General features: G+C 49.5%; 2 protein-coding genes across 2 annotated transcripts in view; both read right to left on the bottom strand.

Moving 5' to 3' along the window:
* Positions 1-2,706: 2,706 nt before the first annotated feature.
* LOC131207737 (S-adenosylmethionine sensor upstream of mTORC1) lies at positions 2,707-3,717 on the bottom strand. The gene has a single exon (XM_058200362.1). The coding sequence runs from the start codon at positions 3,715-3,717 to the stop codon at positions 2,707-2,709; it is 1,011 nt and encodes a 336-aa protein (XP_058056345.1).
* Positions 3,718-7,523: 3,806 nt separating this feature from the next.
* LOC131207736 (netrin receptor unc-5-like) overlaps positions 7,524-12,823 on the bottom strand; it is a 48,320-nt gene continuing 43,020 nt past the window's right edge. The window contains exons 10-11 of the mRNA XM_058200361.1: positions 9,325-9,431; positions 7,524-8,935 (exon numbers count right to left, since the gene is read on the bottom strand). Of these exons, the coding sequence (XP_058056344.1) occupies positions 7,524-8,935; positions 9,325-9,431 (1,519 nt within the window). The remainder of the gene's footprint in view (positions 8,936-9,324; positions 9,432-12,823) is intronic.

Raw genomic sequence — 12,823 nt, 5'->3', positions numbered from 1 at the left:
AATCAGGGACGACGCCGACTTATTATGACTATCACTCCGATAGTGACGCTGCTGAGCCCTGAGGACCTGAAGGCAGATCGTGAACAGTTCCTCAGGGCCACGGAAGAACAACGCAAAACGGTCACACATATTGTGCGCGAAATGACGCAAATATGCAAAAAATGCCCGGAAATTCTACAGCGGATCCTCTGCACATTGGGCCCGTTTTTCCCGGGCATGGTGAAAGATCCGCGCGCGGTGTTTGAAGAACAGGAGCAGTGGGACATAAAGACAGTGGGTATCCGCAATGAGTCCGATGAAGTTGTCGGGTTTTTATGGCATCGGGGCTTAGGTAAGTATTTGTACATTTTTGCTAAAATACAAATATCATAGCACAGTACTATTTATAATATCAACACAGAGGCAGGCATTCGAGCACAGAAGCGAAACGAGAAGTCCATCGAAAACGTGGACTATTATTTTCATGTGGACAAGGTGCCGTTGGCGCAGTTAGGCCACCCATATTTTCAGGCATGGGTTGTCCATGCACAACTATTAGACGCCAACGGAGAGCCGGAAGAACCATTTGCGGTTACCGCTTTCTGCGGTAACGTAACGCACCAATTCTCATGAGACGAGCGTGCGAAGAGGCGTACAACTTGCGTGGCAAAAACATGCAAACGCAAGCTGTGCTGGCCGATGCAGAGGCACGTGCGCTCGTAAAAGGTAGGTTCAAATAATAGCGTCGTATTAACTTAGGTGAATGTTTTTTAATACTTGTTTCACTATACCCTACAGAGACGGTCTCGCCAGTTGCATGTGAGGCAAAATGAAAAATGTGAAATGCACTATTAGAGGTGTGACAAAGGGCTCAACAATGTCATTCCACGATAACACCGACTCGCAACCCCGAACACACGAGTCGTTTGTGCGTCATGAGTATCCCGAACATCGTAAAGTCACAGTCACGCAACGGGCCAATCCATTGGAGCTGCTGGGGATTGATTTAATCAAGCACGTCAGTATTGCCGACGATAGGCACCTGTTGCATCTTGGAGCAGCTAAACTATTTTATCGAACGTTCACAAATGGCTTATACGGTGCTACTGAAATGCCAAAAGCTCAACTATTTAAATTGCATGAAGTACTATGCGGTGTACGGTTCCCGCAGGAAAGGGAACATGTGCAATTCACAAAGTACATTGGCATGTGGCCGCCCTCAATGTGGGCGTATTTTTTAGATTTTGTGGGGCTTGTTGTTTTGAAACCAGTGCTGGACCCCATAGATTATGAACTATATTTGTGGTTGCATATTGCCGTCGCGATATGCAACCACAATCGCTACTCGCATTTACTCAGCTACGCTGAAATCCTCTTCGTACATTACGTCCACAGATACTCAGAAAGAGTAGGGGTTGTTCCTTGTTCCATTCACCTCCTGCTCCACATCGTGGACGAAATGAGAGAATTTAAGACGTTGAGCAGACTATCCACCAACAAATGCGAGGCGGCGCTGGCTACCATCGGTCCCAGCGTTAACACGGCCGATGGTCCACGGGCGATGAAGCAATTGGCAACGACCCTTCTGCTTGGAGAAAAAACACGTAGTAGCTCCCCCGGTTCGTTCGAACAAATCCCGACGCACAACGGTCGTAGGGTGCTCATCAGGCCCAAATTTCTGCTGAGAAGCGAGGAAATCTCACTGACCGACGCCAACAGTTGGTTTTTAACGGCGACCGGAAAAGTGGTCAAATTCCATTCCGCCTCAGTGGACAACTTGGGCCTGCTTGTATTGGGACGACCATTGCAGGAACAAAGCAAGATGTTCGCCCATACCGAACCCAACGTACCTGTGGAATTAAATATTTTCCGAACAAAGTCAAAAACTACACTCAGAGACCTCGAGGAATACCGTACGGGCGATATGATCGCGAAACTTGGAGTAGTGGACACTGAGAATAAAACGTCGTTTGGCCCGTTGCACGAGTCACTACCGGAGTGCTAAATTTGGTCAAAAAGGCCGACTGGGTCGCGGCACAATGGATGTCTGTCGCTTGATGCTGATGAAAGTCTATTTATGATGTAGCGAACGGAATGAAGACCAAAGCTGGAAAAGCAGCCTTTTTTGAAAGAATTGTTCGAATTGGGACAGTGCGCTTAAGTGAAATGCTGAAATTGGCTCCAATTATGGGGTCCTGTGCCAGCAGATACAGTTTTGCGGTTCGTGTTTTGGTTTTACAATTATTTTAAGTATACTTATTCCCTATCAATGTGCTCCATTACTTAACACCACACATTTTTCCTTACCAAAGTACCATTTTTGTGGCATAAAGGGCGCGGAGTGCGAACTGCGAGTTAGAAGGTGCGCTGTAGCAAGTGCTTTATGGAATCCTAGTATAGAGGTTGCGGAGTCTTGAGATGGGGGCAGATCAGAAAGCTTAGCCACATCTTAAAAAAAAAACATCAGGTTCTTCATCTTAGAACTTAAAAGCGTGCGTTGGGCTCCTGCAGTCAATTAAAAATGGAACAAGAGAAATGGCGAAATTTATGGAAAGTTTCTCGTGAATTTCTCGAGAAGCAAATCGGTTTTTCAAACACCATTCACCAAGCGATCTTAGAAAAGGTATGTTACATGTAGCCCTGGATTTGTTTAGTACTTTTAATAAAACATAACCTAATGCGGTTTAGGTAGATCTTTTGGAGGATCATTTGTTTCTTGCACTAGATCTACGAAAATCCACTATCAACTGTGTCCTCGAAGGGAAGTCCGGAGAATGCTTCCCTTATTTCGTCGTCGTCCGCGTCAGTCCTTACGAAATCCATTCGTTCGTCGCTCGTCGACGTTTCATTAAAATCTTGCGGTATGTTCAGTACCGGTTCCATGTACGCCTCGCGATGGATCGCACACCATCTTTTCCCAACGGCCGCGAACAACGACCGACGGAACACCATACAAGTAACGTGCTCCAGTTTCTCAATCTTGATCCTCGTGAATCCGATCCCGGCGAGCGTGTACCGCCAGTTCTTCATTAATCGCGCATTAGCTCCCTGGTGGCGACTATCGGGCGTGATGATGAGTAGAATACCCTCCGGACGAAGCAATTCGTAGGCTTTGCTGCAACATCTAAGCCGCTGGTCGGGTGTTGGCAAATACTCCAGCAGCAAACTAAACACGATCGCATCGTAATGGTTCCGTGGAAATGCTGCGATTGCGTGGTGCTCCGGCAAAAACTGCGGGCGGTCGATGCTCTCTTTCACTTCCGCCTCGAGAAAATCGCAATACCACACATCCGGTTGTGCTGGCGCAATGTCTATGGCGGTCACTTCGAAGTCTGCGAACGCGGCAAACGGGTTGTAGCAGCTTCCAACGTCGAGCATTTTGATTTTCTCCACACAGTACGGTTGATGGGTCGGCCGATACGCGTCATCGATGGCCTGCATTACTTTGTCGTCTTTATCACGAAACAAGTTCAGTAACCCGCCGTTGAAATAGGTCCGGCATGAAGCTGCAACCCAGTCGATGCGGCTGTTTGAACGTTTACAGGTCACATCCATTGTGCGGTCCCAGTACTGTGTGGCCAGTTTGTGCATGGCTTCGGCGTAGTTTTGCAACATCGGAGCGTCCTGAATATGCTTCCGCCAGACGGTTTCAGGATCGGAGTGTTTCGCGGATTCTCGTAACCGCTGATGAACTGATTTTATCAGGCCAGACAACTCCAATTGCTCCGGAGACGCCATAATTGCACGCGAAACACAAACTTTAGCACTCTTCGCAGAAAAATAAACAAAACTTAAAATGTAAACAAAGCTTAAAATGACAGTTCAGACACCCCTTCAGTAACGATCGATGTGCGAGAAGCAAGTTAGAAAAAAACGATTCAAAATTGTCTGGAGTTGCGGTTTCTCAATTTATATTTATACGGTCCACATTTTGCTTTGTATACTTTTGGATTATATTTTATAACAAATATATATTTATGTATATATATAAATTCATATATATGTGCCTCCAAGAGCAGTATATTAGATATATAAATCGAGCGCTTCTTCCGCCTTACACATTGACCGGAAACTACTTACACGGGAGTTCGAATAATATCTACAATCCGTTCGCAAACCGTACGTGAGTCGAACAATCGATTCAGAGCGATACGCTTAATCCAAGGCTGTATATCTAGAGTATGGCTGAATGCTCCCCGCGCGTTATTTTCTACATTCGATCCTGCTGGTTACCAAAAATCCTGTGCACCGTTCATGCACCACCTAACGCACATTTACGGTTCGCTGCCCGTTGCGGATTTAATTATCCTCCTCGTGTGTGTGTGTGTTGGTGCCTTTTACGGCCATTCATTACGCCTCAATTGATTGACCCTCTCCCAGTGCTTTTAGGTGGCCGCTGAAACGTTTTTATTTATTTGCACTATTTTATGACAATTATGGTCGCAAAGCCGGGGGGAGGAAGGAGTGGCCGATCTGTATCCGGTCATTTTGAATGAGTCCCCTTTTTGCTGGCCACTTGCGCCAGAAATATTATTGTTCCGCACTGTCATCGATTGTGCGAAATCGTCCATAAATTGCGTTCGCCGCCGGATTCGGATGGTCGAGCCACTTTGCGTGCCGATTTTCAGCTAATGGTAGTCAAATGATTAACATCCTTCCGGTGGCGCCGCACGAGCGACTCCGGACCATGGCTTCCTGGCACGCTCTCGAATTGAATACATTTTAACAGCGACTGAAAAGATGAAAATGTATCGCCAGTTTTTCCTCTCTAACTCAGAGACACTGCAGACGTGCCCGGGATAGGGAACGCAAAAAAAACAATAGCAAAACAAATGATAAAACACTGTGCACCAGCACGGAACAACTGGTGCGGCGGTGTCCTTTCTGTTGGACAGGCGCGCTCACCGGGGTTTCGGGAGAACCGTGCCGGGAATGCACACATTCCGTAAATTTATTGACAATTTATGCTCATATTTCTGTCCGGCGCTTTGTTTTACTCATTGTTGCATCACGCTGCGGTTGCGGTGCGGTGTGGTTTTACGATTAATTTCGTTTCCAGCTGAGTTAATTGCGCCATTGCTTCGCAGGACAGCGAGGATCCACCCAACGGTGACGGCAGCGTCCGATGTGCGATCCGCCACCACTCCCAATCCAGCGCCCTTTCGACCACAGCTGGGAGAGTGTAAAATTATGATGTTTGAGCTAGCAAAACAATGTCCACCATTACCTCTCGGGACGTGTGTCCTGGAGGGGAGTGTCCCATTGTCCTAGCGGCACACGTCGAGGACAACGGTAGTAGAAAAAAGGGCAACATTAGCCCCGCTTCATGTTGGCCATTCGTGGACAATGCCGTTCTTTGGGCATTCTGATCCGCGAATAAAAATCCATCTGGACCGCCCTTGCTTATACTGGTCAGTTTTACTACAAGACACACTCTTAAATAGCTTTTTACAGTAACCTAATATCTCAAGCTACAACACCCTCTTTAGGATTATCTTTTCAGAACGAAACCTTCGGCAAATGAATGTTTTATGGATTTCTCATTCGTCCCACGATGAAAGCAACATTCTTAACGCCAAAACTTATTTCTATTTACGGCTAATAAATGACCAAAAAAGGAAAAACAAACTGGCTTTAGTACGTTAGGTGCGCGTGCTTGTCACGCATTTGCAAAGCAAAGTTTAGAACAAACAGTTACGAAACTAGAAGAAGGCATTTTCATTAAGTTCGGTAGTCGATTTAAAGATTTTGTTTTGCTTTGCTACATTCCGTGCATCTCGCGATCCGAGACGATTCCTCCGAGAGGCTCTACAAATTAAGGTAACCAAATCATTTCAAAAGGGCCATTTCATTTCTTCTTGTCCTCGCTTAAATCGCATTCAACATGCTCCTGTGGCAGGGAAAATATTTTAAATATTTTATCACGTTCCTTCATGATGCTTTTTTGCGATTTAGCGATTTGTGCGTGCCTTAACAAAGTAATGTTTGATAAAACTAATGTAAATTACCGACTTATGCGATTGATTTTCTTGTGAGTTCATTCATACCGCTACGGAATTGCTTGACCACCCTTACAGCAACACACAACTACTGTACACATTTTATAAAAACAATTCTCACACGTGCGCGCTGAGGTACTCAAGTAAATTGTATGAAATAATGCAATGGTGGTTGGTGCAAGTACAAGTTGGGCAACAATTGTAAATGCTCTTCAGATGCAGCCGACGGAACGGCACCGCTCCAATTGGTTTTGCATTATCATCATCATCATTATCATTTGGTATTGGTTTGCGATGCAAAAACGCGGCTGCGTTCCTAATCATTAATGTGAATTTCGCACAATTTTTCTATAAATTCCTCCCACCCACAGAACTCGTGATCAGTCTTAAGTATTATTTCTGTTGGTTTGCTCTGCACTGTTAGTTTGTTTCTCTCCGGTTTCGCTCGGATCATGGCAGAAACATGCATGTGGCATCTGAAGTAGGATTGTCTAAAACAAGTCGTAAACGTAAAAAAGTGTACAGTGTTGGAAAATGATAGAAGGTGAACGTTATTCATAGCGGATAAGATACGGTTTCATATGTTTGAGTTGGGATTTTCTAAAGAGAGCAAAACCAAGAGTGGTCTGTTGTGGGTTTAAAACTATTCGAGAAACTTATTGAGCTTACGGCACCACGAAAACCTTACATTATGGTTGTTCTAAAGTCGGATGAAACAAATGCATTGTTAATGGATGGTAGCGAAAAATAGAACCAATTGCAGGTTGAAAATACCACTCTTGGTTACACCTCCTTCAAAATGGTCTTCTGATTGTGACATTGATATTGAGTTACGCGGGGCAGATACGTAGGGTTATGATTAGTGGCTAATTAGATTCTGACACGCTGCGCGACCAACCGTTTATGCTATGGGTTTGTTCGCAATGCAAACCCCTTTGAGCAAAATCCTCGTCTGTGTGCGAGCGTCTCGTTTATTAGCTATGAGATTATGTAGCACACCTTCCCACCGGCGATCGGTTGGAGGTTGAAAGTCGAAAACACAAAAGAGAACGTCCTCCAGATCGTCATCTACCAAAAGCCTGCATGCACCGGTTTACGACAGGACTTTTCTCTTGCTGACCGTTCGCATCGGGCTCGAACGGTTGGATGTTACTACTGCCAGTCGATGGCACTTTCCGTTCCCATATTTTAACACCCATGACCAGGGGCTGTCACGATGGAGGATGCACCAATTGCACTTGCAATCCGCGATCGCCTAGAAGGCACACTTCCGCCGCCCGGTCAGCCAAAATGACAAGCGTGACCGGAGCGCGACAGGCTGACCAGAGATTGGATGTGATGTGTGATTGTGCCGTCGGAGGCCGCCAGTTTCTGGGACTTGCAGCGAGTGGTGGCCAGCTCACCAGTAGTCGCGAGCTGTCGGCGTGCGCGGTGTATGCAGAGATAATGAATTATAAATATTTATAAAGATTGACTTGACCTATATCGCAGCCGTTGCTTGGGTTCTCGTTTCGGTTGACGTGCCGCCGCCAGTGCCACAGATTCCTACAGCCATGGCGTGGACTGGATTTGCTCCAGTATCGCCACCGCATCGGGCCGTTCCATCGTTCGGCAGATGTCGATTAACCGCTGGACGTCGTGCAGGTCCCGATTGCGGCATTCCCACAGATCCAGGATCTGGTCGGTGGGCGAAGGCCTGGCCGCGAAGTACGTTAGGTACCGATCGACGTGTAGGTGAGCCGCCAGCATGCGCCAATCGTTGCGCTTCTCCGTCGGTGGGTCGAGACATTTGCACAGCTTTCGCTTCACGTCCTTCGACAGCCGGAAGCGGTCCATGGTGATGACGTTGTGGTCGCTCGTGTGCGCGGAGGCCGACCCCACGCTGCAGATGGTCATCGTCTCGAACGAGCTGGACGAGTGCTGACAGGAGCTGCTGCCGTCTCGGGACATCGGCACGAACGATGATAAGCTGAGTGTGGCCGCCCCATCCGCAGCGGTCAGTGGATCGCCGAAGCCCGAATCCAGCGGGTCCTGTGAGGCCCGCACTTCAATTTTAAAGTCACACTTATCGTGCTCTGTCCGGCAGAGCGTAAAGCTACAGTGGAGGGCCGTGCCGGCGCTACTCCACACGTGCGCGAACGGGATCGTCTGCCGTTCGCTGAGTGGTTTCGCTTTCCAACCGCCAACACACCGCAGATCGATCGACAGATCACGACCGATGTCGGCAAAGTACAGCACGCTGCTCCGGCCGAGCAGCACTCCGCCGATCTCCTGCTCCCAGTGCCGGCAGTGTTCCTCCGCGCCCGGGTTGTCCTCCACGATGTAGATCCTTACGCTGACGTCGGAAAACTCGGGCACCGTCGGTGGACCGCAAATGAATAGCCGCAGTTTCTTGCACGCCACGCGCTGCTGAATGTCGGTGGCCGACTCGCCCACCAGCACGTACTTGCCGAACGTTTCCGTCAGGATGTATGCGTACCGCTTGTCGATCTGCACCAGCGCCGGCGTGTTGATCGTTTCCTTGCCGATCGTGACCACCTTCGTCCAGGGTGTCACATTGTCGGGCGCACTGTACAGCGAGAAGGCCCAGTTCGAGAGATTCTCGGCACAGTGTGGAAATTGCAGCACGATCGGTTTGTTCACCTTCGTGTCCACCGGGCCGCAGAACACCACCGGGCTGAGGTACGTGGTCCGGGCGTTCGACGGCATGTGATGTTTGTTGTCCCGTACGATCGAGAGCACTACGTTGTGTCGCTGACTCTTGGGGATCGCCCCCTCGGGGATTAGCAGCGCGGTCGAGTAGGTGGGCAGCTTCAAGAGAGCCCCGGCCGGCGTCAGTGTTGCCTGCGTCACATCGACACTCCGGAACGCGCTGCCCGGTTCCTCGACGAGTTTCGTCGGCCGGATGGCCGGTACCGTGCAGCCCATTATCGGTGCCTGGTCGTAGGCGGAATCCGCTGTCGATGGGGGAAGGAAGAGCAAAGAAGAAAAAAAAGGTGGCAATCAGAAGACAGAAGACAGCAAGCCAACCCCGTTAATGAGTGACTGGGGCGAGGAATTAGTAACAAAACGTGTGTAGCTGTCGCCAGCGAAGTGACAGCTTTGGACAGGTCACACTCGCGGCCACTCCATCGTTCCTCTCCCGCCGGCCCTCCTCCGTGGCCACGTCAATCAAGTCGTCAAATTGAAACAACAATTTTGCGCGATGGCAAATTGATCACGACGACCGATGTCCGTACAGGGTCGTCGGTAGGAGTAACTACTGCAGCCGCCGGCCGGCGCCAGCAAGCGTCCACGGCCACGGTGGGTCAATAAAAGGGAACGCTACACGTCACACGGAACTTACATGTGTTGGTCGATGTTTCGAGGGACTCCACGCTGCAGACGCGCTTCGAATAGGTGGACGAGGAGTATGATTCATTGATGCTGACTTTGTCCAGTGGATAGATGTAGCTGTTGGGGAGGAAACGGAGAAGCAACGTACGGGTGAGTACGCGAAGCGAATAAAATCCATTTAAGGGATGTCAGGTTCGGCGGCGCGTCCGCGCACCGATACCTGGGGCCGGTGCCGGCAACTAAACGGCACGCTTTCGGTGGAGCACCATTGACACAGCCGCGGCTCAGGGAGATGAACCTGGGGGGGGGCTCGGATTTTTTGGTGCACGACTTTCTGTCTCGCCCTCCCGTCACCGGGATCGCAGGCCGTCGGAGAGGTGAACCTCACGGGACGGATCGGCTGCTCACCCCGGGCTGACGTGGGCCATAAATTATGCTCCATGCGGTACGCTGGCGTACGCCGGGTACATTACGGCTTTGGAGGAAGAAAAAAAAGGCTGAGTGTAAAAAAGGACCACGAGCGTGGTCAGCCACCAGAGAGGGAGATCGGCGGGAGGTCACCGCGAAGCACTTCCAGTGACGGCCCGAGCGGTTGTTGAACATGCCGGTAAACAAACGAGCTAATGGTAATGAGGTGTCACTATTGTTGAATTATGTGACGTAGATTAGTTCACCGTCGCAACGGCGGCGGCATTTGGGGCTTCTGGCTGACCGCCGCCGGCGCGGATGCATTCCGCTGACACCTTCACATATCTTCATGGCGGCTGCGGCGGGACTACAAAACGAGAATTGAATTGATACCATCTGGGGTCTGGCACCCTCTGGCCGCGATGCGTACGTTGTGTGGGCGTGCCGGCGATCTAGAGTGTGGACGCTAGATTTGCATTAATTCAAAGCAAACCGAGGGCTAACGAGCGGCAACTCCTCACACGAAGCGATTGCGCAGATTACGTGGCGGCGTTAGTTGCCCCGCTGCACACTTAATTCGGCCGAGCTGAGGAGTCGTTTGGACTCCGAAATCTCCGAGCCCATCGGTCGGGGAGTCTGTCAGTGATTTAGTGGAGTCACCCTTCTCTCCGCCTGGGCCAAATGTGTAGATGAGTGATGTGTCTATTCGTGGCCTCCCAAAGACTCCCTCACATGGAGGGTTCACGCTCGGTAAACAATAAAGTGGAATGGCACTCTAAAGTGTGTGTCCGGTGTCGTGGTGCTAACGAGTCTGTTAATTGGCACGCACGTTAAAGTACATCATTGATCTCCATCGATCGGCAGTTAAAAGCAGCAAATTATGGTCACATCGTAAAGAATTGAATTAAAGCACCACGAAAACCAACAACCCAAATGGCAACCATCTCTCTGGTTGCGTCACAGCCGTCTGCCAGCAGCTTGAGTTACGGTTGCCTGCGGGTTGATGAGTAGTTTTTGCACGTCCGCCAAACTATGGGAATAGACACCTCGGGCAGCTCTTTTAATAGCGCCTTAGCGGCGGTACACCTCACCCGTTTTGCCGTTAGTTGACGATTTTGGGCAATATAAACGTCACAAAAAGCCCTCGCTTCCTCTCCTCACTCTGCAGCAATTTCAGAGTCACGTCCACGACCACTGAAAGGGTCGGCGCGCAAAATTTATGACACCTCGCGCCGTGACTGCTATGGTTACGCCATCGAACCGGAGAGCGTGACAACCGTTAAACTAATCGCTGAAGAAGGCGCATTATTGACCGGGTCCGGCGAGGCGCTCAATTTATTGATTCAACGCAGCCCATTTTGGGGGGCCGAACGGCGCCCGGAGTGGCGGCTTTTTCAGATTTTACAATTTTCGCACATTTTGGCAGTTAATTCGGCGGGGGCGCCTTATTGGGCGCCTATCCGCGATGCCCCGAGCTGAAGCTCAAGCTTGACACCTCATTGACGGGGTATTAACCATCTACGGAAAAAAAGGATTGAATTTGGGTCGCTACTTTCGTTGGGACAATTGGTGTGAAAATTCGAAAGAACGCCAAAAGTCTAATTGGCCAACTAAGCGCTTGCGGAGGAGTGTCATTGAATTACGGTTGCGTCCCGGATGGAAGGTTGAAGTGAACCATTTGGTCAACCAACCATACGCGCCCCGCGTTTCATTAGGCCGGTGGTTCCAAATTTGACTTCCGCTCGTAATCAAAACGAATGTCGGTACGAAAGCATCATCATCATCAGCGTCATCATTGGCGGCAGGCGTGATTAAAATGAATGTGCCATAAAAGAGCGTCGCGCGGACGAAGTGCCGCAGTTCCGGGTGGTTCGTTATCAGGGGCCGGTGCCGCCACGGACCGCGTCTTGCGGAGCATAATGTGGGATGCGCTCTCCAGAGGATGACTGATGGCTGTGATTACTCTATTAGGACCAACTGGAACAACCTGTAAACGGGGAAGGGCCCGGGTCTTTGAGCCCCCAGCAGAAGCCGCCAACGTGTCAAAGATCGGTTGACAAGGTTGACCACATCCGACCACCGTTGTAATTATACCGAAGTCAACCTGGCTCGTAAGTTCAAGATCCAAAGCACGAGCTGTAGCGGCGGCGCGGATCGGAACGTATCCGTTTTATTTTGCGACGGTACACGTTGGCAGACTTGTCAGCCTTCTGCTTCACGGTAGTAATTGAGAGTGATAGTGTTACTATAACCACAACACTGCTGCTCATGCTTCATCATTCGGAAGGAAGAAAATAAACTCGTAAGAAAACCCGTCCTTATGCGATTGAAGTCATGGTTATTTACAGACACATCAGTCATCACGGAGGGTCCCTCCGTGAGCGGCGGTAAGCTTGTTGCGGTTAATTTGCGTGGTTTTATTGGAGGTTTATGCAAAGACTTGCGCCGGCAAACGCTATGTTTGTGCGTCTTTTGATGTCTGACGCCTGATTTGCTTCGGCCGAACCAGGGCTGACTGATAACGGCTTCCATCTTCAACTGCCGCGGTAGGCACCGCGAGACTGTTGCCCTTGTTGGCGGCAATAGTGAACATCATTTAATTTATTATGTTTATAGTTTGGCTCCGGCGACCTGTCTAACCCTCGACGTTGGACTCACACTTTCTGAGGCTCGTTTTTATTGGCTGGCCTGAGGGGAGCAGTGCCTTCGCACAGTGTCCCAGTAATTGAGATGTCCACAGAGCGTGTACCCGTAGTACTCGTTTTATGATGCTCTCAATTAAGTTTCATTCCGATTTCAATACAATCTTCTGCAGCTCTCTGCGAGGGCGTCTTTTGCGAGGAAACGATTAAACTATTAAACGTTTATTGTGAAAATTACGCTTCATCTCTTGGGGTAATAAAGAATGTCATGCTCCGAAAATGTTCGTAGCACGAGACTGTGGAGTGTTCAGGGCAGCCCTGCGATTGCCTAACAATTCATTCATGTCATATTTGCTCGGCCAAGCAATTACTAGCTACTCACGTGCTCCACTAAGCGGCGGTAAGCTTGCTCCACTAAATTCTTGAATAGCTGGTTAAGGGCATCGAGAGGTAGCCGAT

The sequence above is a fragment of the Anopheles bellator genome, chromosome 2 (genome assembly GCF_943735745.2).
Source record: "Anopheles bellator chromosome 2, idAnoBellAS_SP24_06.2, whole genome shotgun sequence".
NCBI lineage: Eukaryota > Metazoa > Arthropoda > Insecta > Diptera > Culicidae > Anopheles > Anopheles bellator.
This window is presented reverse-complemented; position numbering and strand designations above follow the sequence as displayed.

Bases quoted from the DNA above. Each gene is read 5' to 3' on its own strand.
- LOC131207737 (XM_058200362.1), bottom strand. From the start codon at position 3,717: ATGGCGTCTCCGGAGCAATTGGAGTTGTCTGGCCTGATAAAATCAGTT.